The sequence below is a fragment of the Talpa occidentalis genome, unplaced genomic scaffold, assembly GCF_014898055.3.
Source record: "Talpa occidentalis isolate TD23 unplaced genomic scaffold, MPIMG_talOcc4v2.1 talOcc4.10, whole genome shotgun sequence".
Taxonomy (NCBI): Eukaryota; Metazoa; Chordata; class Mammalia; order Eulipotyphla; family Talpidae; genus Talpa; species Talpa occidentalis.
In genome coordinates, this window is record NW_023600993.1 from 12,323,295 (window position 1) to 12,350,746 (window position 27,452).

The window sequence follows — 27,452 nt, forward strand, 5'->3', positions numbered from 1 at the left end:
TTTCTATAGCACCATTCTGGAGCTCCCGTTTCTGTCTAAGACAAGATAGCTAGGTTCTTGGTATTTTCATTCCACAATGTTGTTGCAATCAGTTTTGCAACTAAAACCACTGTGGCCTTCTGGGTTTCTGGGCATACAAACTGTGGGAAACCCTGTTCCTGTGTGTTTTAATCTGGGGTGGACTGGTGGAGAATGAGCACAAGGACACTGAGGCAGTGGGACTAAAGCCAAGTTTTCAGATCAGACTTTTTGATTTTGCTTGTTAATTTCCTTTGTTTTTTACCCAATTCTCTGGTTAGACCCATTTTGGACTGTATCACCTCATTTGACTAGAAGTCTATTTACAGCCAGTATATTTTAAAGTGGGGCCACTTTAAAATATGCTGAGAAGTTCCTGTGCTCAGCATCAGAGGTGGGCACATCATTAGCCAGCTTTAAAAATCCCACAAGAAGGCTTCTGCCGCTTTTTCTTTATGGGGTAGGAGTAGGGGTCATAACACTCCTGTGAACGGAGACAACTGCTCCTGGCCTCCTTCGCAGCTGGCAAAGGCAGAGAGGCCATTTTTTATGGGCAGGGTCCTCCGGAGCCTGCTTGGCTTTCTTAGTACCGTTCCTGTCTCCGGGGCTCAGCGAACTCCATGGGCGCCTTCTCAGTACATTCACCATTCCACAGAAGAGGCTCACAACGGGCAAAAGATGAATCCCAACTGACTCGTCTAACAAGAACCCACCCACACGTATCCTACTACATGATACCTCCCCACTTTCTACTTAAATATCCTGTTGTTGTCTACTTGGTTATTAAAGTCCAAGTGATACTAGTCAGAGAGAGGACGCGGGAGAAAGGACTGTGGTGGAGGCTGCCCCGCAGAACTGGTAGGGAGGGCTTGCTCTGGTGGAGAAGGCTTTGAAGAGAGAGGCCTGAACCATCACTGGGGAGCCTGGAACAGGGCTTGACCCTGGCTTTGCAAGGTATATCTTCTTTACTAGTTGATTGGGGGGGGAGGGGAGAGGAGACAAAAAACACACACCAGAGAGGGTGAATTCCGCATTACCCATCCGTTTTCCTCTTAGCTAGTATAGCCATCTTCCAGGCCTCAAAGGGGAGAGACTATAGGGAATAACAGACCAGCAAGAGATAAAGGGTTCCTCTTGCTTCTCCTGCTCCACAGGCCCCTTCCAGGAGGCGGAGGCCAAATGTCAGAGTCAGGACCCCCAGCCAGCACAGTCCCACTGCCTGGCCCTCTTCTCTCCAGGAGCCAAGGGCATTTATTCTAACTGCACAGAACTGCTAGGACAATTACCCAGCCCCTCCCCACCGGGAGCCCGCCTCTTCTGATGCAGTTGGGGTTGGGCAGTCCATCGCCCACGTACTCAAAGCAAATGTCCTCATAAACAGCTTTCTGCAAAAAGGGCAACATAAAGGATTCACTTTGGTGAGCAGATGAAAAGAACTCTGGTTTCACTGCATAAGTAATGATAAAAGTCATGAGCTGGGACTGCCTGGGAAACAGGTCAGCAGACCAATTTAAGGATTTCCCCACATTCCAGCATGACAGGAGCTATGTGATTTTGGCCCTGTTAGTCATTTACCCCTCACCACTGCTTCCTCACTTCCCAACAGGGCGTCGGGACGGCCCATCTGCTGTACTCCTGAAGGATAAGGGCGGCCTTCCCCTCTCCCCTGTGCAGGGACTGGCCCAGCGGGGCTCAAGAATCAGGCTGGGAGACACGGTGGCGTCTTTAAACACAGCAAAAGCAGTATTTGTGGAACACAGTCTAGAAGAGGTACATACAAGAATTAAAAAGGAGAAAAATGGGCAAATATGAGGCACTGGAAAAAGAATGGAGAACAATCTTTCTAGCTAAAAACACATATGGATGAGTCATTTTCATCTATTTAACCTCATTTCCCTACTGGCTTACCTGCCATGCTGTCTGGAGACACAGACTCACAAGTATGACGAAAGGCTGTCTGCGTGCTGCAGGCTCTTGTGCTTTCCTTTGTGGGCCTCACAGTGGGACAGCACAGATAAATCATGTGGTGCCATAAAATGTTCTTTACTTTTCAGGCCTTGCAATTTTATTTGTATCTCTATAATACATACTCACACTTGCTACTTTCCATACAAAAATTTTATACATATATATATATATATATATAATCTCATTTTTTAAAAAGTAAAATATACAAAATAGTGACTTTAAATTTTTCCTTCCAAGGGAACCTCAACAAAGGTCAGGACTTGTGAGGCGGCCCAGGGTCACAGGTGTCAGATCTTGGAGACTTTCGGAATTTGCTCTGAAGGAAAACTCTTGGGACACAGAGGCCTTCTTTTTTATTCACCGTCTCACGAAACACATACTCATTCGCCACTTCTTCATAACCAGTATGCATAAAGAGCTGAGCCAGGAATTCTGTAAGATAAGCAGGTCAACAGCATTCAGTCTTGACACCACTGCACCTGCTCTGCAGTAGACAGGAGAAGGCTAGGGGGCTGAGACTGATACTTTTTTCTTGTAACAAGAACTCCAATTTTAATGACATTTTTGTTTTGGAAAGAAACACTATTTCTCATCATCTAAACAGAAAGTCCCAACTAAAGAATTTAGTCAAAGAAGTTTGAGGACTAGCTGGAATGTGCCCACCTTGCCCTACTGCGAGTCCCCGAATAGAACAGTCTGAGGAAGCACAACAAAACCCCAGTGGGGAAACTGATACAAGGTGTGATGTGTTTACATCACTTTGTTTACATCAAGCGCCTCATCCACCCTAGCAGGAAGGAGGGAAATCTGTGAACACAGTGGACAAAAATCACCTGATTCCATGAATCAGAAACATTAAATGAAAATTTTAACTTCCACCTGATATTTTAATGATTTTGCAGTTTTGATGGCAATCACTCATTTTCAGTTTCTTTTAAGAATACTTCATTTCAAGAACTACAAGTGTTTGGTAAAAAACAGCTTAAGAAGGTAGGTAGTTTATAGCCCAGAGTATTAGGCAGGTTTAAAACTAATGTTGGAAGTACTTTAAACACTGAAATCATGGTCAGGTTTTAGATGATTTTCTGAACAAAAGTAACTTTTCAGAGACCCCTATGTAGCAAATGTGTGCATTTGAAAGCACAGTCAACCTTTTTATAGAAAAAGGCTTCTCACCTTTGCGACCAGAGAGGAATCCCAAGGCATCACTGTCCTACCTGCTTACGTGAACCTAGTAAAGGTTCTGACTTGCTCCCCCTGCTCCCCCTTCCAGTCCTCAGTGGGGCACCCATGTGGCTGGTCAGAGGCTGCCTGCACTCACTGACTAGTCACTAGTAGCGGCTGTGAGCTGGCCTTGTCAGGGCTGTTGGTGCGGTCCCAGGGGCTGGTGGGGAGCATGCACTGACAGCCAGTCCCAGGGTCTCTAGAAGGTGTGCCACCCAGCCACCCAGCAGGGCAGAGGGAATGCAGCCAAGCCAGCAAACACAGGCCTGACTCCATTTTTCTTACCGGCAGTGAAAAAATATGATCTGGTTCCATCTTGTCTAACATAGAAGTTTTCTCCAAGTTTGCTGCCGGCTTTAAACCTAAGCATGGCATGATCGTAAAGTCCATAGTCACGAAACAAGACACTTTTGCCTGGTTTCAATACCTACGAAACAAAAGTAGGCTGCACGTAAGTTTGGGGAACCCAGTCAAACAAAGTTTACTATAAAATAAAATGTTAAATGAAGAAACTTAAATTTGCAATACTAAGAAAGGGGCAAGACTGAAACACCCATAAAAGGAAGATGAAATGGCCTGCTACAAAGCACAGCAGACTCAGCGTGGAGCCCCGACACTGGAGGGATGCTTCCTGAGCACTTACAAGAGCCCTCTGGAAAGTCAAATATCATGCAGTGAAAACATGGACATTAAAATGAAAGTCTTTTATTCCTTAAAGTAATTTCTAACATTTTAGTGGCCACCTCCTAGTACTGTCTCTTTAAAAAGCATTGATGTCACTTTGGCTTTCCACTGATTTGGCTGGCTTTCCTCATGCTGTCTCAGCTCTGATTTCACGGTGCTATAATTATGTACAGTTTGCCCACCATGTTAATAACTGATAGGTGCCTGGCACTCTATAGCTTTCCAGACATTTTCTCACTGGATCTTCATCCAATTCTGAGAGGAAGAAAGAAGTTTGTTTATTACCCTGTGAGATGAGGAGACTGACACCAAAAAAGGTAAGCAACTTGCCCGCGATCACACACCAGGCACTAAGTGAGGGCCAGGACGGACACTTAGGTCAAAAGGCTCCACTCTGTAGAATCAGAGCCACTTTTTAGGCTGGCTGGAGTGAGGCATGGACTCTGAGGCCAGCGCAGCAGGGAGGGAGAGCAGGGCCATCCCCAGGGAGGCCCATGCTGAAGGCTTGCACAGGTAGCTTCAGAGCAGCTGTCTCAAAAACTGGAAGGTAAGCCAAGCAGAGTGTGGGTACAACTGCCCTATCTTACAGACCCAACAGCTCCGTGCTTCTCAGAATGGAAACCAAGTGGCAGTCACTTACTTTTTACATGAAAATTCTCTCCAAAACTGCGCACCACTCCCAAGTGGACATCAAAAGAGACATTCATTACATCTTCTTGTGACCCATCACATCAACAAAAAGATTAAGACATATGACATGTACGAGCTATTATATTTTTAATGTAAGTTGATGTAGTTCCTTTTTCTGAATATGAAAAACTGTCCCTAGTACTTTCAAGGGAGCTAGATTTTCTCAATTTCTTGATTCTTATCTAGAGTACTAGCATGCATTTTAAATATTTTCATTAAAGAGCCTCTTGGATAAAAATTCTCACCTTGGCCAGAAATGCTAAGCTTTAAAATGTGAATAGAAGAGGGAAAATTCAAAAAACTTAGTTCATATGAGCAACACTTATTTTTTCATGTCAGAAGGGAAAAAAAGGTCATGTGGGACAGTGGAAGGTTCACTCACTCAGGAATTTGGAACTCTTGATTCAAATCCCAGTTCTTCCATTAGCTAGTTGAGCAAATAACTGCAGCCCTCTGAATGTGTTTTCTCATCTGTAAAATAATAATCATGGTACTAATGCCTCCTCTGCTCACAGATTTACCTGTGAACCAGGTATTTCCCAACCGCATGGATTTTCACTCTCGCAACAACTCCCAGCAGTGGGTAGGCTGGGTCTATAGCACCCGCTGCCAGTGAGGCCGAGTCAGTGACCTGCCTGGGCTCTCAAGGCAGCCGAACATCCAGGTCTTCCAGTAACAGTCAGTCTACTTTTACTTTGCCATTCTATTCCAAACATGAGGGAATTCAACTTTAAGATTGTGTTTTTCAGTTTAAAGTTATGTGGTTTTTACATTCCTTAGACACTAACATCCTGAGGTTATTAGATCTACGTTACAAAGGCTTATCACCATGTTGTTCATGCAAGGCTTCAGAGCCCCCAAAGGGAGTCTTATGGTCAGAGGCTGAGAGATTGCTTCTTCTGGTAATTTCCTGATGAAGTAGATGATTTCAAATTAACAAACCAGTCCCTATGTATGATGGCAATGAGAAGCAATCTCATCACTGCTATGAGTCCATCTAGGCTATCTGAGAAAAGCTTGCTATTGGAGCGTAAAATTAGGAGGACTGCAATGGAATTTGTAACTAAAAAAAGGTCACATCAGAGAGCAGATGTGGACTGGGACAGCTCATGTCAATCTTTTTCTTTTTTAATATCCACATTTCGTAACTATTAGAGTAAAACACCTAAATCAAGAATAAGCATATCCTCAGTACCTGGCTTTATCAGACTTCTTAATCTTGTTAATGGTGTCTCACTATAGTTTTACTTTCAAGTTCTTGGATTGCTGAATAGGTTATCTTTTCATGTTAACTCAATATTTGAGCATTTTCTTCTATAACATGTCTGTGTCTGTCCATTTTTTCTATTAACTTGTCCTTATTCATACAAAGGAATTCCTTATATATTCTGGATATTTTTTTGTCAGTTTTATAGATTTTAAATTACTTTTCCTAACTTGTCTTTCTAATTTGTCTTTAAGAACAGAAACTCTTAATTTTATTAACATCTTTGTGCTTGGAACATTTTGGGTCATCTTCCAGAAAGATTTCACTACTCTGAAGTCAAAGATATTCTTTTGAAAAACTCAAACTTTTGCTTTTTCCATTTAAGTCATGAATTCACCCAAGAATGATTTTTGTTCTGGCTGTGAAGTAGGAACACAACTTCATTTTTCTCCATGTGGCCACCGATCATTTATTGAGCAGTCCTTCTTTTCCCAGTGATCTTCAGGTCACCTCGATCACATACCAAATTTCCAAATATCATGGGTCTATTTTTAAGCTCCCTATCACATTTGCCAATTTGTCCCTCTGCCAATACCATTCTGTCTTAATTACGGTAGCTTTACTAACTCTTTATATCTGGAAGGGCATAAATTTCCCTACCTCATTCTTCTTCAGGAATGGTTTGATCCTTTGTTCTTTCATATAAATTTAGAATCAAGTTATCAATTTCCTCAAAAAGAAAAAAAGCCTACCAAAAATACCTCAAAAACAATAAAAAAAAAAAAAATCTTGAGATTTTGTTGTAATTGCACAGTTCAACTAGGAAAAAAATCAATCATCCTTATATTATCTATTAATGAACACAGTAGTGCCCTCTATATAAATTTTCTTTAAAGTTGCTTAATAGTTATATCTAATTTACTACATGTAATTTACTATAGGCCTTACACATCTGTTAGACTTATTACCAGGTACCTTTTATTTTTATATTGCTATTCAGAAAGCTTTCCTTTTAAAGTTATACTTTCATTGTATATTAATTTTTATATATTTATATCCAGCCTCTTTAACTCTTATTATTTATTCTGTGGCTAAGTTACAGGGAAACTTTTATTACAAAACAGATTTGGCCTCCACACATTATTTGCTGGCCCCTAACAGAACAGAACACAATAGTCAAAACAAAAGAACTACAGGAACACAATAAAATGGGTGAATATTAAATTGTTAAATGGAAAAGTAAGACTGCACTGTATGCTCCTTTTTAAGTGCAGAGTTCCATGGCATTAAGTACATTCATTTTATGCTTTTGTAATTCTTTTAACAGTTTCTAATTAGACAACTATATTATCTGCAGTAATGAGTTTTCTTTCTTTCCTTTTCATCCTTAAACCTTTCATTTCTTTTTCTCGTCTTCAGTAGAATGTGGAATGAGGTACTGAGCTTGGACGTTCTCATCCCCATAAAGTAGGAGATATTCCCACTCTGTCCCCATCTCCTCCTCCCCAACATCCCCCGCCCTCCCTCCAAGGCCCCCTCACACTCAGGTGCTGGCAGAGACCTGACTGTCCTGTGAGGACACCACTTCCCCTGCAACTTCTCAAGTCATGTCTGTTTTCTGCCATGGCCCTTGGACCCCTGGGCGTGGCGATGGGCAGGTATCCTGCTTGCTCCTGATTACTACGTTCTGTGCATTCCCTTTTCCCCTCCCTAAGCCCTCCAGCTCAGAATCCCTTGTCATCAGATTTAGGCCGCTCATTACCCCTTACTTTTCCTGTCATCTCTTAGTTTCAGGGTAATTCCTGCCATTTGATGATGAATATGCCTTTTAGTTTACTGTGTTATCCTCAATACCACAACACTTTTTAAAAAAATTATTTATTTATGCATATAAGAGCTGGGGTACAGGCCAGAGATGCAGGAGGTGAGTGAGAGGATCCACCAGAGACAGAGCGGGGAACAGAACAGGCAGACTGACTGAAATACACTGCTGAGGGGAGCAGCGGGCAAGACAGGAGAGGTCTGCTGCACCATGTGGGTTGCTCCCTGGCTGGCCGGGGATCAACTCGTGCTGCAGAGGCTGCGGATTGCTTCATAGTGCCGTGCTTAACCCCTTGCGCCACCAGGGAGGCCCAATACTTCAGTACTCTTAACTCTGGTCAATTTCAATATAAATGTGGATTATCCTTCCACATTTATATTGACCCCTTAATGACCACTTAAAGACTTCAGCTTCTCTTTTCCAAAAAACTTGTCCTCCGTGCTACCTAAACCACTAATTCCCATGTTAATGTCCTAATTCCTTGTCACCATTAAAAAGTATATAACCCCATCCATACTATAAATGTCATACAAGTTACTCTCTGACCGCCCCGATCCCACCCACTTTTCAGCTTTCTCTAGTTTTTGTCTTTAGTAATCCCTCACCTCACCTGGACCTTCAAAGCAGGTAATCCTGCCACCTTCTCCCTGATGCCTTCTCTGTCCTCTCTACTCCATTTAAGCTCCATGTCCATTTGTGGGTATGTGCTGGGTTCCCAGCTGCTCATAGATCAGGCATAGGAAATGGGAGGTAAGGACACTAATCCTAACAAGGCCTCATAAGCAGGGGGCTAGAAGCAGCATGGCAATCTCTAAATTTTAAAAAATGTTTTATGAAGAATGATTTTTTTCCTAACAGATTTCTGTTAGGAAACATTCCTACCTCATTATTCTGTTAAAACAATTCAAGCCAGGATTAAAATTTAACATTAGTTTTAAATACAGACACTCCCTTACCTAACATCTACGTTTTCAACTTGCGGGATATGTTCCTTTCCCTCTATGGAGGGAGCTGACTGAAAAGCCCATGACTCACAGAACAGGTGAGGCTCACAGGCCTGCTACATCGTGCTCCAGTGTCCCAAGTGAGCTGCAGGCTTATCATCAGTCAATTGCGAGGGGAGCAGTGGGCAAGACAGGAGAGGTCTGTAGTGCCATGTGGGTCAGCTCCTTGGCAGGGGATCAAACTCATGCTGCAGTGGCTGGCAATAGCTTGATAGTATTGAGACTTAACCCCTTGCACCACCAGAGAGGCCCTTACTGCACTCTTAAAGAAACCCAAACTATTATGTGTATGGTTCTTTTAAGAAAGATGATCAATGACCTCATACTCAAAGACAAGGTCCTTAGCCCTACATTAAAATGGTGATGAATAAATATTAATATACTTTAAATTGCAAAAAAAAAAGTGTTTTAGGTAAGTACCAATTTTAATTTATTGAGTTGATTTTTTAATGAATCAAATCACCATGCTTGTATAGATAAAAGAGCTTCTACCAAAGTTTATAAAGCACCCTCATATATCACTGCAACTCTCATTGACTCTGTGAGACACCCCATTTGACAGACAAGAAAACTGAGGCTTAGGAATGGTAGATGAGGTGGCTTGTGTTGAGTCACATGACTGCAAGTGAGCTTTCCTTCCTGAGTGCCACCGCAGCCCCTGTTGACCATCACTGCTTAGTTTCTCCCACTGTAATAACTACAGTGGTAGCAACAATAACAACAGCTGACTTTTAAAGACTACTTGCCATGTTCTAGGCTAAGCACTTTAAAATGATCTCATACAATCGCCCCCAAGCCCTAGGTCTAGGAACTATTACAACTCTACCTTTATAAGTAGTGACCCTGAGGCTGGGAGGGGTAAAGGTGCCTCCATGGGGAAACCAGGTTTTGACTCTGATTCCACACTGTCCTTTAACACTGAACCACCTCCTCTCACTTCACAGCAGGAATCCACAGATCCCGGATAACCACAAAATCCTCCTTACTCCAAGGCTGGCCTGCCTTGGGAGAACAGTGACAGACACCACATAAATCAGGTGGGTGGGTTTTTTTTTTGCCAGAGAGACCTTTCCACACTGACTCCACATCATAGTTAACGGGACCAGGGAGGCTCTGAATCTGGACAGAACATGAGCCTCAGAGGAAAGGAACAGATCAGGTGTGACACACAAGTACAGGCTACAAAGCACTAACCTTGTAGATGTTTTGTAAGACAAGTTGCATCTTATCAGGGTGAACAGCAGAGAGCATGAATATCAACATGACAACATCCACAGACTCCGGGGGCAAATGTTCCAGAAGGTCATCTTTAGTCAGATCACACTGGAACACCTTGCATCTTTCTGTGTTATATAAAGGATTTTGCTAGAGAAAGGACAAACAAAAGAATTTTAACACAACATCCATGTTGTTACACATAGGAAAATACAGCTAAAAAGGAAATCCTATTTCCACTTGTGTCCTGATACACAGAAATGAACAATCACTTTGTTACAGGGCAAAATGGAATAGTGAACCATCTGTACAATCAAGTATGCAATATTCAATATTACTATTAGGGGCACGATTTCATTTTAACAAATCATTTTTAACTGAGGAAAAAACATGGTCTAGCACATATTCAAAACTTAGCATTTCTGAAGAATATATTTCCAGGGGGATGATAAGCTAAAACTGGTCTCTGTTTCCTTAATTCTCCTTTGAATCATCCACTACAAACCTAGAACTTCCTAAGAGAAGTCCTTCCAGCTCCACTTATTAACATGATCCCACAGTTCTTCTGGGCTGTATTTTCTCTTAATGTAGCAAGCTAAATAGCCCTAACATGATTTTTTTACTTTAGGTGTGTTCCTGGTATATTTCTGTTGATGGGTTTATTAGATAAATATAAGGGCTTTATGCAGAAAAATATTAAACTTTTCTCTAATGTAGATGAAGATGTAAATAGAGAAATACAAAGTTATTAGATGTGAAGTCTCAAAATTTAAAAGGTTATCACTTCTATCTTTAAACCCATTTATGAACGCAATGGCATCTCAACCAAATCCTAATAAATTTCTAGAAACATGACAAGGTGAATCTCATCATCTGGAAGCAAAACCCCTCAGGAATATCAAAGTCAGGTTTTTTTGTTTTTGTTTTTGCTTTTTTGGTGGGACCCTTGTCGGCGGCCGGGGAACGAACTGGCACTGCAGAGGCTGTGGGCAGCTTCGCAGCCCAGTGCTCAACCGCTGCGCCACCAAGGGAGGCCCTCAAAGTCAGTTTTTCTAAAAAAAGAACAATGAAGGAGGCGGCGAACTAATGGATAGCAAAGCATTTCCCAAAATGTAGTACCAAAATAATGTGGTTTCAGGATGGACAAATAGATTACTGAGACAGAACAGAGTCGCAAAACAGACCCACAGATATAGAGGAATTGTCTATGACAACAGAAAAGTGACAAAAATGACAACTAGATAAAAAAGCTAGACTGTGAAAGAGACAATTACCAGGAAGTGAAAATGAATTTCTCATTCAATTTACAGTACTTGCACAACTAGTCATCTACTCATGTAAAAGAACACTGGTATGTTTCAGGTCAGATGCACAGAGGTGGAAAGATGTTCTCATCCTTACAAGAAAAAGTTGGACAGCAGGAAAGAAATGATTTTTCTATGAACCCATCAAAGAACAACCAGTCATTCCCAAATCTGAAGAGGTACCTTCAGGGAGAGACAAAGGACTCATGCATATGCTGAATTGAGGCAAATGCCTCCAATCTGGAAAGATTAAACTAGAAATTTGACAAATTGCTGGAGTTTGTATGTGGGGTTTACAGCATGAAGCTCCTGAGGGCTGAAGTCATATGTGGCCCTCCCACATTTTGCACCTCCTGATAAGTATATATGGAATAAAGGAACTCATGAGCAGATGAAAAACTAATATCTAGTTACATATCACAAAGACTTCAATCTCACTGGTTATAAGGAATAAACAAAATAGAGATATTTGTTGCCCATGATTGGTAGATGGATATGTACTACTACAAAAGACTTTGTAAGATGTTATATAGTGAAGAAAGCAAGTAAAAGTACAATGTGATGGCACTATTAAAATGAAAGTCAAATGGAAGCAAAAACCGTAAGTGAATGGAAGACAAGACCTATGCATTTGCCAAAGGATCCCCCACATATTTGTTAATGACAAAAAGGAAATATGGTCACTACCTCTCCCCTGTGATCTAAACTAGCATCATTTATAGTGAGATTGTCAGACATTATTGCCTCCTGATAGGATACAATGTGAAAGAGACAATAGCATCCACTAAAATATTTTTGGCAAAAATATCTTACCTAATTTAAATCTAATTTCTAGTTTACAAAACTTACAGGAAATAGAGGAATAAGTTAAGTGAAGACATAAAGAAATAACCAGACCAATTTGGAATGTGGAAACTTACCGCAAATGGCTTGCTCTCTAACACTCAAGGTCGAGGGGTAGGGCAGATTATTTGAGACTTCAAGTACATATTGTGTAAGACGTGGTCCTTGATTAGAGACACCTATTAAAGACACCTGAACTATTCAGGAAATTTGAATCTCAAGTGGGTATTGATGACATTAGGGGATAACAGTCATTTCTGTCAGATATAGTAAGTGTACTCTGGTCATAGAAAATGTTCTGAGTTTTTGAAGATTTATGCAGACATATCTAGTAGTGAAGTGTCCTGACATCCATAATTTATCTTAAGAAAGTTCTTAAGAAAGAAATGTCTATAAAGCAAATGCGGCAAAATGTTGCATTATATCTGGGTATAGGTACATGGATGTTGGTATGTCATTTGTTCATACTTCTCTAATTAAAGATGTGTTGGATTAGCATTTTATATATGTATGTAACATGGAAACAGGAAAATGACACTCATGGTTGTTATAGTTGGTTAGTGTCAAGGACAGGGAAAGGTCAAGGATGAGCACATGGACAGAGGGAACAGGTCAAACAAGTCTAAGAAAATAAAAAACAACCACGAAAATGGAAACACAGCACGACGCATGGATGGTGTACCAACCTGGACATATTCAACAGCTCTTGGAGAAAAATCACAGGCATAGGCGAAGATATTCTGATCTTCTTCTAAAAGCGGGAATAAACAGTTCCCAACACCACAGCCAGCTTCAAGTATAGTCAACTTTTGATCTTCAAACTGAGGGAAGAGAAACCAAAGTATACTACCTTTGTGTGCTAAAGAAACAAACCAGGCTAAAAGATCCAGAACATGGAGTAGCAAATAAACAAGAGAATACCTAAAAGCTAAAACTGATACTGCATTAATCATCCAACACTGCGTAGTCTGGTGTGGAGAAAACACAGTATAATGGCTAACATAAGAGACTCAAGGCTAAACTGCCAGCTCGCACATCGGGACACTTCAACCTATAAGTGTGGATAATAGTAATGCCGACTTTATAGTATTATAAGGCTTAAATTACAGAACACAAAGTTCTAGAAAAGGGCAATGGTAAAGTGTGTTTCATTATTATTATGAATACCTTAATCTATCACTGAATTCACTCAGTATGAACTTAACATTTACAACATCCAGATTAGCTTTAAAGAAATAAAAAATGCCACTAAGTTCTCTCTATTTATTAGATGACCCAGGAAATGCTAACACTACTTGAGGCCAGTTTCTCTCTAAGGCAGGAAGCATTTTGACAGGTTTTTAAATTCTCCACTTCACACTCCCCATAAGAATGCAATAAGGCAGCCCTCCTTCACACATTTTAAATAAAGAACAACTTAAATAAGGTAACACTGGCTTACCTCTCTACATGATCTTAGCTCCTCAAACTCTCTGGTGGTCCAGTGTCTATCTTTGAAAAAATTGGTACTATTTCTTTTGTAAAAAAGGTCCCAGTTCTTTTGAGCCTCTTTTTCCAGTTTTTGTTGTTTAAAATCAGACACTAAAGCTTGGTCTCTTTTCAGTTTCTCCTCTTCTTCAGAGCTGAGAATCCTGGACTGCAGCCCTTTCCTCTGCAGAGAAACCATCTCATAAGCCAATGGTAATATACTGAGCACTGCGGAAGACTGGCTAACCTAAGAATTCCAAGTGATGTAGAGGCCTGGTGGGTTTCCAGACAGGTGGTTCCTCAGGTTAGGCAGCATTTGGTGCTTTGCAGGAAAAAGAATGAGATTCTGGTTAGTGGTTCTAAGTCAGTTCTTTAAGAAGCTGGGTTAGGGTTCTAGCACAGTTCTTTCACCCACATTTACTAGAGGCTGAGTCTACACAAAGCCCCACCCATATGCGAGGAGAGGTCACAAAGAAGCCTCAGACACTCTCCCTACCTTCACTGGGCTGACATTCAGTGGAGGAGGCTCATGCACCGAATCCTAATTCCAACCAAAATAATAACATAATAATAATAATTTCAGAAAAAGGGCACTCCCAAGAATTGGTTGAGAAATCGTGGGGGAGAAAATACTAAAGTTCGGTGCCCGTGAAAGGGGTGACTTAAAAACAAACATTAACAGTTGCCAGAACTGGAGGCGGGGGGGGGGGGGGGGGGGGGGGTCACCTGCCAGACAAAAGAGGGGCTATACTTTCCCAAGGATCACAGATCCCCTTCTCTTTCTCATGGAGATGGCGCTTAGCCTGGGGGGTCCGAGTCTCTAACCACACTCCCAAGAGGTGGTAGCACGAACCAGAGGGGGCGTCGCTTTCCAGGAACTGAGGGTGCCGCCATCTCGGCACGAAAGGGCAGAGAGACGCAGTCCCGGGTGGAGCAGGGTCCCGGGGAGCCCCCCGGGTCAGGACCCTCGAGAAGCCCCAGGCCGCGCCGGCCCCCAGGGCCCGGGGACAGCCGGCCGGGCGAGCCGCCGGACCTGTGTTACACTGGCCCGCGCGCTCGGGGCTCACCGTCATCAATTCCCCGGTTCACCCAGAGAGGCAGGGCCGGGCGCACTCAGCCCTCGGCCAGGCCCAGGCCCTGGAAGCAGAATTTGGGCGCCACCGCGGGGAAACCCCGAGGCCAGGGGCCAGTCAGCCTCGCGGACCTCGACGAGGGAGTCTCCCGGCGGAATTCTTTTGCCATGGCACCGCCCCCGCCACTTCCGCCCCGGACGCAGCAGTCCCTCCCCGACGCCGGAAGTGCCTCGGCCTTGCTTCCGCTGAGTCTTCCCCCACCCCGACGCGGAGGGGAGGACTTGCTTCCGGCCCCGGGTGGGCGCCGGCTCCGCTCCCCGTGCGTTCCGGAGCGGTGCCCCGGGAGCATCGTTCTCCCGGACGCCGGCGCCGGGGGCTCGGGCCGCGCCAGGACTGCGCCGGTCCGGACGCGAGGCCCGGGCGGGGCCATGAACGGGACCGCGAACCCGCTGCTGGACCGCGAGGAACACTGCCTGCGGCTCGGGGAGAGCTTCGAGAAGCGGCCGCGGACCTCCTTCCACACCATTCGCTGTAAGTGGGCGCCCCCCGCGCCTCCCCGCGGGCCAGGCCCGCGCCCCTCCTCGCGCCCCCCGACGGCCTGAAGCCCGGGGGACCCCTTGCCGGCGCCGGCTGCCTTGTCTTTGACCCCGAATCCTACGGAGCGTCCATGTCCCACCCCGCCTTTCCATTCTTTATGCCTCCCAAGCCAGAACCTGCGGCTCAGCGCTTCTGCCTCATGGTTCCAGACGCTTCTACCCAAAAGTCAATGGGTCCCTTTATCTTTGCATCTCCCCACCCACCCTTCATTATGCCACATCCACCCTCTCTTGAATACAGAAGAGACCGCCTTTAGTGCAGGCGAGACCACCTCAGCTCTAACCCACCCTTCTGACTGACCCATTAGGGTCCACGTTTAAAGGGCTTCCCTTTGCTCGTGGCTTCAGCTACTCCCACCGATTCCTTTCTTTGCCCTGTTTTCCTAAGCTGGCTTCTCTCAGCCGTCTTGGCTCTGACCACCCGGACACTGAGCTTCACCTCTTTTTGCAGCTAAAGAATTCACATCTCTGCACCCATCAGTCTCCCTTCATCTTTCTGTGCCTCGTTTGACTTGGATGTTTCTTGGAGTCACCTATGCCACACTGACATTTTCTTAAAACCAAAGCCCTAGTGGATGAAGAATAAAAATTAGACTGTTTGAACCTGGAATAAGTTAAAGCTGGGTCTGTGTTTAGAGGCGAAATAGATTAGGCAGAGGAATGTTGAAGTAGTTATTACCATGGAGCTGCTTTTTCTGTATGATTACAGACCCTGTTGAGGGAGGACTCCCTCACTATGCTCACTCTTATGTCCTGGACAAAGATTGGGCTGTTGGGAATTGGCTGACGGAGCATCCCTCTGTGATTCACAAACTCCTGGTTTCCGGTCTTGGTAGTGCTAATGCTGGTTAAGACTTGTTTTTCTCAGAGGAGCTAATAGATGTGACTCAACACATTGCAGGAGGGTGTGTTATATAATGAAGTTCCATCTCTGCGTGGTCACCTGCAATGCCATTACTGAGCTGCTACTGACAGCAGACCTAGCTCATTCAAGAGCAAGATGTTGAGAATGTGATAAGAACATCATTTCCTGAGCATTTTTGCTAAGTTGCTGCTTTAGTGGGATGAAGGGCAATGTGAAGTTCATTTTAAGGAGACACTTCATGTATGCACCTGGCCTACAGTGTGAGGCAGGTGTGTGATAAAAGGAGGTAAGATGGCTGTTTTTGCTGTACTTTTACTGAACTTCAGAAACATAGGCAGGATTAACCTTTAGAGACGTAGTCAGCCCTCTGCTCTGAACAGCTACAGAAGTGTCTTTTTGAAGCTATGGAACTGGAGCATGGCAAATCCTGTGCAGAATGAAATCAGCAAATATGTGTATATATGTATAATATATATGCGCATATCTGTGGCTGTTCATACAGTCAGAATTCTTTTCATATGTTCTCTTGTCCATATTTCATAGTGTTTTACAGTCAGAATTCTTTTCATATGTTCTCTTGCTTTTGATCCTCGCAACAACCCTAATAAAGCATCATATTGTGAATAAGAAGGCTTTAGTTTTCAGAGAAGGGCATGTCTATACTGAATAAAATGGTATAAGGTCTAGTTTTTGATTTTGTTTTTTTTTACAAAATACTCCAGTGTGGGTGGGAGGGAAAGTGTGTGGAGGGATAGCTAAAACAAGATTGTCCTTGAGAGAGCAATATGGAAGCTAGGTTTATGGTACATAGGGCTTCATTGTCTGCTTTTGTGTGAAGTTGTCCACAATGAAATTGTTTTGAAAACACCCTAAATTATTTTATTTGCCATTTATCTGAATAATTAAAAAAAAAAAAATTCTTGTGCGAATGCCCAGAAAACCCTTAGTATAGTAACGTGCATTTTTCTTTTCCTTCAGATGACTTTAAGCCAGCATCTATAGATACTTCCTGTGAAGGAGAGCTTCAGGTTGGCAAAGGAGACGAAGTCACAATTACACTGCCGCACATCCCTGTAAGTTTATTCCACTGTTGTTTTTTTCATGTGTAACCACAATGAATCCTCATATTTCATGCCATTTCAATTTCCTACTTTTTAGAAGTTTGTAGATTTTAGAAAGCCAACAGAAAAAAAAAAAGGGGACTTTGGGGGATGGGTTGAAATTGTGTTTCCCAGGTGCTTGATTAAAAAGGATTCTTTGCAGTGTTCCCCAGGTTGCCTTTACCACCGAGTAAACAGGGTTCTTAAATGGACCCCTAGCAACGTTTAAACTTGCTTTGCTTGCCTTCCTGCAACTCCGGAGACAAGCCCTCAGTGCCATGCTCATAAAACAGCAGCTGTCTAATAGTGTGGGGCAGCCAAGCCGGAGTGCAGGCAGGAGCTGAATTGGCATCTTATATCTGGTAAGGGGTCAAGAGCAGGCCGGTACTTTTAAGCAAGAACCAGAGGTTCAGAGCATTCAGCCAGTTGAGGGACGAGGGACCCAGTTCAAAGCTGAATTGAGAACCCTTGCAGAGGGAGACTGCTATGAAGCCTCACCCAAGAAAGCACTGATCATGAAGCCAGAAGGATCAAACAAAATATGCTTAGTGTACGTGTCATTGTGTGTCACAGCCATAGCCTGGGACATTTTAAGGTCCTGGTGACCAGTGATAGAATGATACTGCTCTGGGCAGCGAGTCCTGGGAAGCTTTATGCGGAGGAAAATTACTTGTCTGTCAGTTTAGACTACTAGTTCATTACGCCTTGCCTTTGGCAGGTTACATCATCTCTCTTTGGACCTTAATTTCCCCAATGTAAAGTGAAGGTGTTGGATAGATGGTCTCTAAGGTTCCCTACAACGCCAGAGCCTTTTTTAACTCTATAGAAGGGATCCAACCTTATATTTGTAACTACTGACTACCTGCTGTGTGTTGGCACACTGCTAGGCTGAGAATAGTCTTGAACAGAATCACATTTCTTGCCCTTTGGAACTTGTGTCTGGATTTAAAATAAGTATAAAAAAAAAAACAGCACTTGTTTTAGAAAATTAGGGAGGGCTTCTGTAAGGAAATGACCTTTGAGCATATTTGAAGGTTGAGTAATTGAAAGAGGGAGAGGTAGGGCGTTACATGTAGAAGCCTTGTTAAAGCCTTGCAAGAAAGAACCCGAGGATCTGAGAGAAGGCTGGTCAGTCACTTTCTATTCTGGAGTCCATCCAGCACAGGGGTGGGTGGTGCATAATAGGCTAAAGGACCAAGTTTTAAGAATTTATTCTTAAAGGACCAAGGTTTAAAGAATTTATTCTTTGACCTCAGAGCATCAGCGCAGCAGTTGAAGGCTTAGGCAGGTGAGTGGTGTGATGTATTTACTTCGAGCTAACCAGAATAATGAGCTGCCCCTGGAGAGTGCTCTGATGGTTGGTTCGTTTGGGGGAGAAGCCAGGCACTCTCCCAATTATGAGGAAATATGGAGATCAGTCACCTGTTCTACCTCTCATGATGAAAGCGCTACTGAGTGTAATGCAAGGAATAGTTCAATCATTTTTCTCAGTCCATACTTCACCATTATTTAGAACATTTTCTGACTCTAGAAAAATGTACAGTAATTACAGACATTTATAGTACCTTTCTTGGTTACTTATAACCAGTCAGATAATCACAGACATCTGCATTATTATTATTTCTGTTTAGTTTTACCTGAGACGCCAGAGGGGTTAAAATAGAAATCATTTCATTGTGTTTTTTTCAAGTAGCTCTGATAAAAGATAAGATAGAGTTTCTTGTAAATCCAGTCTGGATACGCATACTGGTGTGTTGAGTTTGATTGTCTGATACTTTTCTGGCATATAGGGATCCACACCACCAATGACTGTGTTTAAGGGGAACAAACGACCGTATCAGAAAGACTGTGTGCTTATTATCAATCATGACACCGGTGAATATGTTCTGGAAAAACTCAGTAGCAGCATTCAGGTCAAGAAAACAAGGTATGTGAATAACCAGATGTGGTTTTTCTATACCTTTGTGTTTGTTATCTATTGTTATAAAGATGTGAGCAGCTCCACTGTTTTCTTAGACATATTAACAAGTTGTTAACTCCTTCAAATACAATGAAAAATGATGCTTTGAAAACATGAAACATGGAAACCAAACTTGGGGAAAGGGGTGTTGTGCTTCATAAAGAAATCAATTTTAGGGCCTCCCTGGTGGCACACGGGTTTAAGTCTCAGCACTATCAAGCTAGCACCAGGCATAGCAACATGAGTTTAATCCCTGGCCAGGGAGCTAACCCACATGGCTCAGCAGACCTCTCCTGTCTCGCCCGCTGCCCCCCTCAGCAGTATATTGCAGTTAATCTGCATGTTCTGCTCCCCACTCTGTCTCTAATGAATCCTCCTCCCCGCCAGCTCCTCTGACCTACACCCCAGCTCTCGTATGTATAAATAAATAAAAAATAAATCTCTTTTTTTAATAAAGGAATCAATTGTATTAACCTTGAGATTGTTGATACAATACCACCTAAGGAAAAAGATTTAAATTTGCAGATGTAATTATGAAAGAATAATTGAATTATGTGTTTTTTATTAGAGTGGAAACAGGATTTTAACAAGATTATCTTTGGGGTTATTATAATTCCAAAATAAAGCTTTATCTATTTTTTGAATAGTGAGCTCTTTTCAGTATTTAATTCAACTGGCATTACATGTCTAATATGAATTCAGATTTTATTTTGAAATTGAAAATTCTATAAATAATGGATTTGTTCTAATTGTTGCAGTGCAACACAATTATTGTAGTATAACCAAATTTTAAAGTGTTACAGTGCGATTTTTTTCTGTTTATGCTTCAGTTCATCCATTCCACAAAAATTATAAAGATCCACTGAGAGATTGTTGTGTGCCAGGCTCTATGTTAGATGATGTTGTTGTTGTTTTTAAAGATTTATTTATTTATACAAGAACTGGGGTACAGGCCAGAGGCGCGGGAGGGTGAGAGAATTTACCAGAGACAGAACAGGGAGCAGAGCAGGCAGACAGACTGAAGACATTGCTGAGGGGAAGCAGGGGAGGTCTGCCACACCATGTGGGATTCTCACCCACCAGCCGGAAATCGAACCCGCACTGCAGAGGCTGCGGAAGCTCCACAGCGCGGTGCTCAACCTGCTGCGCCACCGGGGAGGTCCACTATGCTAGACGTTTGATGTGCATTACCTAATATTTACAAGTCACTTTTGGAAAGGTTCTATTGCTAGCTTTTAACAAAAAGGGTCGTGGGGGAATCCCAACTTGATAAAAAGACTGAGGATTAGTGAAATTGTGATTCACCTAGGTTCTGCAGGAGCAGAGCTCTGTCCCAGGGGTCTGCTGTGGAGCCCCTGTGCCTCTTTAGCTGGGTGTGTTTGTATCATTCACCTTCACCAACCAGGGGCTGCTTTACTCCCCCAGTTGCTGATGGTTGCAGTCTATTGTATTCCTCAGAATTATCTGGGGACTAGCAGCATTTTATAAATGCTGATGCTTGTTAAAGGTAAAATTTCAGCACCTACTAAATCAGAATCCGCCTTTTTAAAGAGATCTCCAGGTGATTTGTATGCATATTAATGTTTAAAAAGTGCTGGACTGTCCATTTGCAAGAGAAATTCTTAAGGGTAGAATTTTTTCAGTTTGAGATGGAATTCTGCTTGTCTGCCAGCAAGAGTTGGCATGGAGCAAATGAGCAAGCAGCAAATTGATAGCACGAAATTTTGTAAATTGGCTATTATTTGAAGAGCTATTTTATTTAGTAACTCACACACTTGTGATTCTAACTTTGTATTGTACACAGATAGTCATCTACTAGTAAAACGGGTTCTCATAATCATATTATACCCTGCGTATGTGTTTTGTCTGCTTTTTGCTTACATCAAGTCTTGAAGACAGCACCTCTGTTTTACTTATTTCTGTACCACTGGTGCATAATGCAGTACTGAAATAAAGTAGAGAGCTGTCAAATGAGTAGTTCATGTGATAAAATTGCAAATATATCAGTATTTTGAAGCAATCTGTCTGGGGTTCTGCAGAGAGTGGTATTTGATCACCTGGACAGATTTGAGAACCACTGTTTGCCCCTCCAAGTTAATGTGTGTACCTCTCATTTCAGAGCTGAAGGGAGCAGTAAAATCCAAGCCAGAATGGAACAGCAGCCCACTCGTCCCCCGCAGCCACCACAGCCACCTCCACCTCCACCTCCACCTCCACCACCACCTATGCCATTCAGAGCTCCAACGAAGCCTCCAGTTGGACCCAAAACTTCTCCCTTGAAAGATAATCCCTCACCTGAACCTCAGCTGGATGACATCAAACGAGGTAGAGAACATTTCAGGAGCCATGATAGCAACTTGTAGTGGGATGTTAATGTTTTTGTGGTGATCACAGGGCTGCCATGTTGACATGGTGGCACAGGTATTCTCTGCCATTGAAAACATTTCTGCAGCGCTAACCTTCCCTGAGGGGATGAAGGTAGGAACTTGTATTTATTTTGTTTGACAAGGGGTGGTCCAGAAATAGTGACCTGCTCAGAGACCCAGAATTTTAACAAGTGTGACGCCATCTGATGGTCCACATAGCATTCCTTCAGGCTTGGGAGAGAGAAAATTCCAAGGTGTTGGGGATCAGAACCAAGTGTGCCGATTTTAGCATAAAGGTTAAAGGGACATTAAAATGAAACGACCAATGCTTGCATTGACACGCAGTGTGTAAATGTCAACACGCCATGAGGACCAGCGGTAGTGGACACTAGCCCAGAAAGGCCCAGCATCTGGGCACACTCTCCAGTGCCCACCTGAGACCAGCTTACCTTGGCTTTCTCCCCAGTTTACCTTGGCTTTCTTTTCAGAGTGTTAGGATGTTACGAGTGTGTCATTTTATATTTGTAAAATCTTACACAATAAAATGAAATCCATAATAATAGTGAACAGGAAAAGATGAAGAGTTGTCCTTGAGTCATTTGCCGTTTCCACTTACACAAATGTCATTTTAGCAAATGAACTCTCTGCACAGTGTACAGTATTAATACGTTTTTCTTTTGGGTAGTGAAATGCTGTGTATGGAAGTTTTCACTTAAATTGAACCGTGAGTTAGTTGTCAGTTATGCTTAAAAGAATGATGCTTTTTAAGGCCACATGTTATGTCTGCACAGGAAAATCGGGCATCTTCTTGATGTCTCACTCTGCTATATCCTTAATATATTCATTGATGCTGACCTGCTTCACATCTGAAAAAAGTGCAGTACTGACAAGCATGGCTGTCATCAAATATCGAGAGGGGAGACTTAAATGAAAACATCGTTTCACCATTTTTCTTCAGTCTCGAGCTTCCTCCTGCAAGTCTCCATTTATTCATGGAGCTAAAAAGAACCTCAGGGGATGTCTGTTGTGGCCCAGCATTTCTTCACAGTATCTTGAAAAATTTGTCAGTTTCTACCTGGGGCTCACTGTTGATTAGAGGTAGACCTAAATTAAGCACTCAGACTGATTCCTAGTCCAATTATTTTTTTAATCCTCTACCATAATATTTTTCTTTTATTTGGCGTTTAATGCCATAACTCATAAAGCAGATAAAGCAGATAAAATCAAAGTAGACTTCAGTTATTTCTTACACAGAATCATCATTATCCCGAAACAGTTTGCTTTGTTTATTTTGGGTGGATTTAAAGTTTCCATTCTCTCTGTGGAGAGAGGTTTATTTTTTTGTTCATTGGTTTTGGTTTTGGTAATTTTGTTTGTGCATTTTTAAGGAATGAGAAGTGAGAGTTCATTTTAAGTTACTCATTGCTGTTGGTTTTGCTGTTGTGCTATTTATAGAAGGCTCTAGGTACTGCCGTGAGAATGGCTGCTGTGCTGACTCCCTCCCGCCATGTTATTTTATTCTAGAACTGAGGGCCGAAGTTGACATTATTGAGCAGATGAGCAGCAGCAGTGGGAGCAGCTCCTCAGACTCTGAGAGCTCATCAGGAAGCGATGACGACAGTTCCAGCAGCGGAGGCGAGGACAACGGCCTGGCCTCTCCTCCCCAGCCTTCACACCAGCAGTCCTACAACAGCAGGCCGGCCGTAGCCAATGGGACCAGCCGGCCTCAAGGAAGCAACCAGCTCATGAACACCCTCCGTAAGTGTGCTTTCCCTTTTATGGCTGAGCCAGGGCTGACACGTCAGCCAAAGATACTGCTTCTGTATATCTTGTGCAAGTGTCAGCCGCTGTTGTCATGCCACCGTCACCGTCTTAAGTCTAGGGTAGCAGTTGTCAGATTTTTTAGTCTTGGATCCTTTTATTGTAAAAATCACTGAGGATTGTGTTTTCTCTTTATAGGAAATGACTTGCAGTTGAGCGAGTCTGGCAGTGACAGTGATGACTAGAGCCGGATCTTTCGAAATCAACTTTTTGGTGCACTACTAAGCTACAAGACCAGGCTAAGCTAGCATGGTGTCCATTGCCAAGAAGAAAATGCAGATCTGTGACTACAGTGGGAGTTTGAGACTCTGGACTCTCATATTCAAGTCTTTAACTTAGTGGTGATGGGTGATTTTCTCGTGTTATTTTTGAGCAATCTCAAGTTTCAGAGTTTTAAGTAGATCTATAGAAGAACTAACAGAATTACTTTTCCATTTGGTAACACCGCTAATGAAAAACAGACATTTGTGCCCTGGTGTAGGTTACTCAAAGGCTACCACTTTACCAGGCCAATGAGTCAGTAGTCAGCCACCAGTTTGGCAAGTGCTCTGCACCAGTGAAATGAAACACCGTCTTTTGAGGGGTAGAAGAGAGAGAGGAACTTCAAACTGCAGCATAGAAGTACGTTAAAACCACTTTAAATTGTTGACATAGAGTGGTCAGAAGTTTTGTCTGACCCACCTGACAAGCCCATGTAAAAATGGACTTCAAGATGGAAGAGTGTCAGCTGGGCCTGGAGCTCTGCTCATTCAACCCTGTCATTTCCAGACAAGGAAGGGGGCAGTACACTGCTGGCCTCGGCCAGTCTCCGACCTGCCCTCCAGTCCAGGCTTTCCCCACTGCTCCCTCATTTACTTGTACGAGGGACTTAAATGTACATTGGAGCTTTTACTGGATTCCAAAAGACGACAGTGTTGGGTCCTTCAGCTCAGATTCAGATAGTCCCTGAGTGCATGAAGCTGGCTGAGCAGAGGAAACCAGCAGCCACTGTGCTGATGCATGTGACTGGGTTAAATTGACTTTAGTTCCCTGTGGCTCCATACCAAGTGTTCTTCATTCAGTGGATTTAGGGGTGGTAGGGGAGGGGTGGTGGAAGAGAGGTGCAGTGAAGAAACCCTTCTAAACAAGTTAACCAGTAGCAGATTTCCAGAAACCAGAATCTAGATAGGAGCTCTGCAATATGAAACGAGCACATTCTTTGATAAGGTGTTTCTGTTCACGCTTTTGTACCACTGTTTGTGCCTGACTCTAGACTGATTTGTATTTTTTTATATTCCAACTAGAAGAAAGTCACAAGATTGCCTTCTGCAGTGTGCAGTTTCCAAGTGAATTTGTTGTTGCAGGAAACTGGTCACTAGTGAATGTTCCATAGTGAGTGAACGTGTGCAGAATTGTTCCATAATTGGTGTGGACTAATCCATTTCTATGAATGAATGTGTCCTGAGAAATTTCCATTTACTTTGGCTCAGTGGGTGTCAAGAACATTAAAAATGATTTCTCCTCTCATGTCCCTTCACCCAGGTGGCCTCCCGCCCCCCAGCTAGTGGAGGGGAGCCGGACCTAGGAAGGAAATAGATGGTCCGCGGTGGGGGCTTCAGTTAGTGTTTCGCCTTATAGATTCACCTGTTTCATCCACTTCTGGACCCCAGGTTGCTGGCAATGTGGGCTGAGACTGCCCCACTGAGTGTAGGTAATAGGTCAGTTCTCTGTGGTGGTCTCAACCTGTCATGTGGTTTCAGTGGATTGAATGGCAGGTAGGAACTTATTTATAATGAAATGATAATTGCTTTATAATTCCTTGGTAATGACAGCTCAGGGAAGGTGAAGGTCTTGATTGGGAGACATGAATTGTTACTGGATGTGGGAATTGTTTCACTGCTCTCAACCTGCTCAAGCTGGGGCAGGTTCCAGGAACTTGAACTAAAATTAAGCCTCTTTTTTTTCACCCAAAGTCTTGATTAATATAGACAGAACTGTGGTTTTTGGCATGTTGGGCCAAAATGTTTGTTTCAATAGGAAATGCTTGCAAGTGGCCCTGGACTTGGTAAGTGGAGCTCTCTGAGCTTCAGATGCGCTCCCACCCATTCATCCTGCCCAACGCTGTGGTCATCCCCTAGCAAAGCTCCATCTCGGCCCCTGCACAGATCTTCAGTGACCCCTCCCCGTACCCTCCAGCGTTACCCACCAGAGTAAGGAATCTTTTTGGAAGACAAGAATTTGGCGTCAAGGACTGCTCTTGAGTACCTTGTGCCAGCCAAACTGGACTTGTTCTTCCTGCCTCTGTGCCTTGTCAGTCTCTCTTCCTCTTCCCTGCTGAACGCCACTCCCGGGGCTCTGTAAGTGCCATCTTCGTGGACTCGGCCTCTGGCCTTTTCAGCCCTCTCTGTGGACACACTGACTTCCTCTTGCTTGAGCTCTGGTTGGTGAATACTCCCTTACAAACAGGGGGTATCATTCTCATCTCTGTTCCTTGCAGTCCGCTATCCACAGGAATTCAGATGCTGATAGCCTGATGGGGAGGAGGCAGAGAAATCTAAGGGTAGAGTAGAGGGTAGACCTGGAAGAGACAGGCCAGGCATTTGGCCTCAGCTGAAAACCATCTCTGCTCATTTTCCTGGCTTTGAAATCTTGAACTGAATGGCCACCGTTGCCCTTGTGCCCTGTAGCTGGGTGTCCACCACACTGTGGGTCATTAGGCAGGATGTGAAGACTGTCCTCGGAGCCATGGCAAGCCACAGCAAAGATGTAATTTGGGAAAACTTAATACAGATAAACTAAAGATTTGTAAAGATGCCACTCGTGAACTGTATCTGTAGCAGAATCATTTTTCAGTGTGTGGTATTAATTCAATGTATGTGCTTCAGTGGTGGGATAACTTGAAAATTCCAAAATCCTTCCCTGTTCGAGAGGCTCGTTAAGTAGGGGTGTGTTTGTGTGTGAGAGTGAGTGTGATGTATTTATTACATGATTTTGAAAGCGCAATAGTCATGAGGATATATATTAGGTACAGCCGGATTGGATGTTTCCATTTGGCAAGGAAGGTAGGATTTCTGAAACTCAGGCCTTAACCAGTAGTTTGGAAGACAAGACCTATTGGAATATTATGAAATATGTGTTTTTTGTTGCTTCTGTTATTTTTGTCTTGGATTCATTGTCTCATTCTCCAATGATTTTTAAAATCTTGTGCCTAAAAGTTTATTTTGCTTAATTATGAAGTAGATGTGCATGTTTACATTTATGTAAAATATTTGCCGTGTAAAGTTTTTTTGGTTTATTCTCTTAAAAGATCACTATATTTAAGTAAAAAATGAAGGTCAGCAATACTCTTGTCTTGGTGGGTTTTACTTTCTTAATACAAAAATCAGTGAACTAGAAATGAATGAAAAATGCAAGGTTCTTTGAAGAATTCTTTCCCGAAAGTCTAATTATCTAAAGTGCTTGCTTTTAATTTGGAATTTGTGATCATTAGACTGCACACCTCAGCATTAAAAGGTGTGAAGTTCAAAACTAATGTCTGTAGCAAGCCACATGGCAACAGAGGCCGTTTTAGGGGTCTAGAAAGGCCACTTAAGTGTGGGTCTGAGAACCAGGCAGAGTTTCAACTAAATCCTTGACATTTTAGCTCACTCAACCCCTGCTCTGGAACGCCGTGCCACAAGTCAAACAGACACACCCGACACCCAGTGGGCCCCGCCTCCTGCTTCCCTCCCAGAGCTCTGGCTAGCCATGCCCATGTTTGGTTTGGGCTCTTCTGATAAGCCGTAGACATTGATGTACTCATCGACCACATTCCTTTTTGACTTGGGTCTTTCCCCTATTGGGTCAAGAGAACCAGGAGAGGAAATGCTTATTCTGCCCCTGGTGCCCATTTTCTCAGGAGGAAGTAAAAGACTTGAACCAGGACTCTCGGTGGTCACATGCTATGCATTCATCATCTAAGGGAGCTTCATCCTCATTAACTGTTGCCCCTATGATGATAGGTAACAAACCACCCTCAAACTCACTGGCTTAAAATAACCTTTTTTTTGGGGGGGGGGTGTTCAAATTTGATTGGTGACTTAGACTGGACAGTTCTGGTCTTGACTGGGCTCCTTGATGAACCTAGCAGTTGACTGAGGTTCAGTTGGTTTACGGTGACGTGGCCAGCACACCTGGGACAACATAGGTGGGCTCCAGGTGTCTTAACCTCTAGCAACCTAGATGAGACGTTGTCATGGCAAAGACA

General features: G+C 43.2%; 2 protein-coding genes across 5 annotated transcripts; one reads left to right on the forward strand and one right to left on the reverse strand.

Moving 5' to 3' along the window:
• On the reverse strand, nucleotides 1-15,251 carry METTL6 (methyltransferase 6, methylcytidine). Of its 4 annotated transcripts, none has more exons than XM_037524599.2 (6): nucleotides 15,233-15,251; nucleotides 13,421-13,768; nucleotides 12,666-12,800; nucleotides 9,812-9,982; nucleotides 3,496-3,637; nucleotides 1-2,418 (listed from the first exon to the last, which is right to left on the reverse strand). In XM_037524599.2, exons 2-6 carry the CDS (start codon nucleotides 13,643-13,645, stop codon nucleotides 2,240-2,242), a joined length of 852 nt encoding a protein of 283 aa, XP_037380496.1. In that variant the 5' UTR covers nucleotides 13,646-13,768; nucleotides 15,233-15,251; the 3' UTR covers nucleotides 1-2,239. The 4 variants fall into 4 exon arrangements, with proteins under 4 accessions (XP_037380496.1, XP_037380480.1, XP_037380487.1 ...); XM_037524583.2 differs by lacking the exon at nucleotides 15,233-15,251 and adding an exon at nucleotides 14,514-14,691; XM_037524590.2 differs by lacking the exon at nucleotides 15,233-15,251 and adding an exon at nucleotides 14,300-14,452.
• Nucleotides 14,648-26,564, forward strand: EAF1 (ELL associated factor 1). Its single transcript, XM_037524573.2, has 6 exons — nucleotides 14,648-15,050; nucleotides 16,959-17,053; nucleotides 18,871-19,007; nucleotides 21,160-21,365; nucleotides 22,931-23,164; nucleotides 23,366-26,564. The coding sequence occupies exons 1-6, from the start codon at nucleotides 14,687-14,689 to the stop codon at nucleotides 23,410-23,412; spliced, it is 1,083 nt and encodes a 360-aa protein (XP_037380470.1). The 5' UTR covers nucleotides 14,648-14,686; the 3' UTR covers nucleotides 23,413-26,564.
• Nucleotides 26,565-27,452: the final 888 nt, after the last annotated feature.

Coding starts and splice junctions, on each gene's coding strand:
- METTL6 (XM_037524599.2), bottom strand. CDS start 13,645: ATGGTTTCTCTGCAGAGGAAAGGGCTGCAGTCCAGGATTCTCAGCTCT. Junction 12,801..13,420: donor AGCTAAGATCATGTAGAGAG/GTAAGCCAGTGT, acceptor CTCTTCCCTCAG/TTTGAAGATCAAAAGTTGAC. Junction 9,983..12,665: donor GAGCTGTTGAATATGTCCAG/GTTGGTACACCA, acceptor TCCTTTCTCTAG/CAAAATCCTTTATATAACAC.
- EAF1 (XM_037524573.2), top strand. CDS start 14,687: ATGGCACCGCCCCCGCCACTTCCGCCCCGGACGCAGCAGTCCCTCCCC. Junction 15,051..16,958: donor CTCCTTCCACACCATTCGCT/GTAAGTGGGCGC, acceptor CTTTTCCTTCAG/ATGACTTTAAGCCAGCATCT. Junction 21,366..22,930: donor GCTGGATGACATCAAACGAG/GTAGAGAACATT, acceptor ATTTTATTCTAG/AACTGAGGGCCGAAGTTGAC.